At 56.5% G+C, this 2,606-nt stretch overlaps 1 protein-coding gene across 1 annotated transcript in view; it reads right to left on the bottom strand.

Annotated features, from left to right (window-relative positions):
• Nucleotides 1-5: 5 nt before the first annotated feature.
• LOC102369357 (perilipin-3-like) overlaps nt 6-2,606 on the bottom strand; it is a gene marked incomplete at its 3' end in the record, with an annotated part of 4,114 nt that continues 1,513 nt past the window's right edge. Inside the window, exons 2-5 of the mRNA XM_025194994.1 lie at nt 2,411-2,491; nt 1,518-1,803; nt 483-682; nt 6-86 (exon numbers count right to left, since the gene is read on the bottom strand). Of these exons, the coding sequence (XP_025050779.1) occupies nt 6-86; nt 483-682; nt 1,518-1,803; nt 2,411-2,473 (630 nt within the window). The remainder of the gene's footprint in view (nt 87-482; nt 683-1,517; nt 1,804-2,410; nt 2,492-2,606) is intronic.

The following is a 2,606-nucleotide window of genomic DNA, read 5'->3' as shown; positions in this document are numbered from 1 at the left end:
CCTGGGCCCCACCCCAGCCACAGCTGCTTCAACTGCTCCCGGCTGTCGTGCACTGTCTGATCCCCAGTCTGCTTGGCAGAGCCAATCTAGGGCATGTGGGAACAGGTCAGCACAGAATAAGATGCCCTGGATAGTCTCTCTAGTCTGGCACTGGGGCCCATAGACATTTCCTGGAGCAAGAAGTGCCAGGGCAGCAACACTCCTGGGCTCCATAGGAAGTCAAGCACTGCAGGTTCAGGAGACCTCTCAGGCAGGGTAGGGAGAGGCAAAGGAGGAAGGGGCACTCCCTGCACTACACCTCCACTTGCCCCCCTCCCCCCTCAAAGTCAGGTTCCCTTTGGGAACATCTGGGCATAGATACTGTACACCCACCCCCTGCTGGCATAGTTGTCTAGGCACATGCTCAGGCTGGCCAGTTCCTGCTGGAGCTGCAGTACCCCTGGGCTCCTGAAGCCAGGGGTGCTCCAGGAAGGGAGCCTTACCACATCCACAGCTTGCTGCAGCTGGGCCAGGGCCTCCAGGGCACTCTGCCTGGCACGCCTCATCTTGACCAGGGAGTGCTGGTAGGCTCGCTGCTGCAGGCTTGTGGAGAGGGAGCCCAAGCGCACATAGTAGCTCTGCTGCTGCTTCTGCTGCTCCAGTGGAGCCACCTCTGCCCCTTCCACAGAGGTGGCAAGTGCAGCTGGAAGAGAGCAGGAAAGACCAGCCCCAGTAAGTGGGGAGCAGCCAGGACCTGCAGACTCAGGCATCAACATAAGCAGGCAGAAGTCAGAGCTGGGCAAGCGGCACAGCTCGTGAGGGGGGAGCTTTTGGGGATAGCAAGTCAGTGGGAGGACAGGTGCAGCACACCTGCCTTGCACACATTTCCGGGATTCCCCTTGAGTGCGTGTGTTTTGGTGGGGGGGGGGGGGGGGGGGGAAGGGAATGTCTCCAGAGAGCACCAAGAGCCTCCCTTCTCCTCAAGTGATGGGAGCCTGTGGGGAACTGGGCAGTTCTACCCAAGCCCCATCATACGAGTGCTTCATCCTGCCTCTGGGACCATCAAGATGCCCAGATAGTGCAGTTCAGGAACCTTGAGCAGTGTCTAGAGGCATTTCAGAAGGGACAGAGCCCAGCCATGTTGCTCAAGCAGCCTGCACCAAGACCACCCCCCACCTAGTGTATATGAGCAAGTAGTGCTGCACTGGAGCATACAGTAGTTTCAGTGAAAGAGGGATCCTGCACTGCAGCAGCTTGGCTAGTACAGCTGTGCCCTGAGGCACCTCTACTGCTGCTAGATGAAAAGGCATCAGGTGGGAGCCAACACAGGTTATCAGATGGCCATGCTTCTGGGGGGAAGAGGGGAAAGGAAGAAATAGAAATGAAATGGTTGAAGATCAAGATCTTCAACTCAGGACTCAACCAGTAGTTTTTCAAGCTGGGAAAGGGGGTAGTTCTAGCAACTACAGAAGCAGACTACCCAAGTTAAAGCCACCAGCCAGTTTGATGCCAGGGACAGTGCTACACAGACTTCTTACCCAGCTCTTCATCTGCCACGGGGAGGTAGTGGTCCACCCACTGCTCTGACTTCCCAAGCACCATGTCCAGGCCACTTGCAACCTGCTGGCCCAGGGATGAGCCTATTACAGCATCCATGCTGCTGCTCACTGCAGATCTTGTCATCTCCATGCCCTCCTGGACTGCCCCTTTGGCCACGTCCACCATGCTGGACACTGCAGCCTTGGCCCCAGTGACTGTGCTGCAGACAGCATCCTTGGTCTCCTCAACTGCAGTAGCCACCAGATCTTTGGTCTCTGCAGGCACCTAGAGGAAGAGGTCAGAGGAAAATTCATTTCAGTATTTGAGACACATGGCATTATGGGAGGAAAACAGGACCTAGCACATGCTCCTCTTTCCAGGTCTTGCAGCTGGCTGCAGAAGCTTTCCAAGGAAGTAGTCACCATTCACCTCTCCACAGCCTCCTTGTGGAGGCCTTGCCCCTGGGAGGAGAGCCCCACAAATCAGGTAAGGGCCCTCATTTGTGTCTCAGCCACCTTGTACTGAGTTAAGTGATTTTTTGGTCTGCTGCTGCCTCCACGCCACAGGTTATTGGGGCAGGTATGCCACCCAGCTCACTGCAGTCTGGGGAGGCAGGAGCGTGAGTGGTGGGGGAAAGTAGAAAAGAGTTGGTCAGGAAAACAAATTAGCCCCTACCTAGTTGGAGTCATCTGGGAAGTATTTGTGCCCTTCACTCTCCCACTGTTCTGCTCTTTATCTCCCTAAAGCTCTGCCGATTCCATGTTCACAGCTACATCTCCACATCCCTGGGGTAGGTACAGTCCCCAGCAATATACAGACTGCCTTGCACTGCCAGAGCCAGATTGAGCTGCTCCACCCTCTGGACACCCCTTACCCCACAGGATGTACCTACCTGCTGCTCCTGCACCTGGGGCTCAGGGATGGCAGCCTGGGGGTCACTTTCCTTGGAGGCCATGGTGGGGGGGGAAGATCACTGTGGGAAGCAGGAGAGAAGTGCTCAGAGGACTGCAACATCTGCCCCACAGGCTGCAGCCCCCCACCCCAGCATTTGACACCAAAATCCTGCAGAACCCTGGGTGGAGGCAACT

This window comes from Alligator sinensis, unplaced genomic scaffold (genome assembly GCF_000455745.1).
Source record: "Alligator sinensis unplaced genomic scaffold, ASM45574v1 scaffold376_1, whole genome shotgun sequence".
Taxonomy (NCBI): domain Eukaryota; kingdom Metazoa; phylum Chordata; order Crocodylia; family Alligatoridae; genus Alligator; species Alligator sinensis.
Note: the sequence above shows the minus strand (reverse complement) of the source record. Positions and strands in the feature narration are given on the sequence as shown.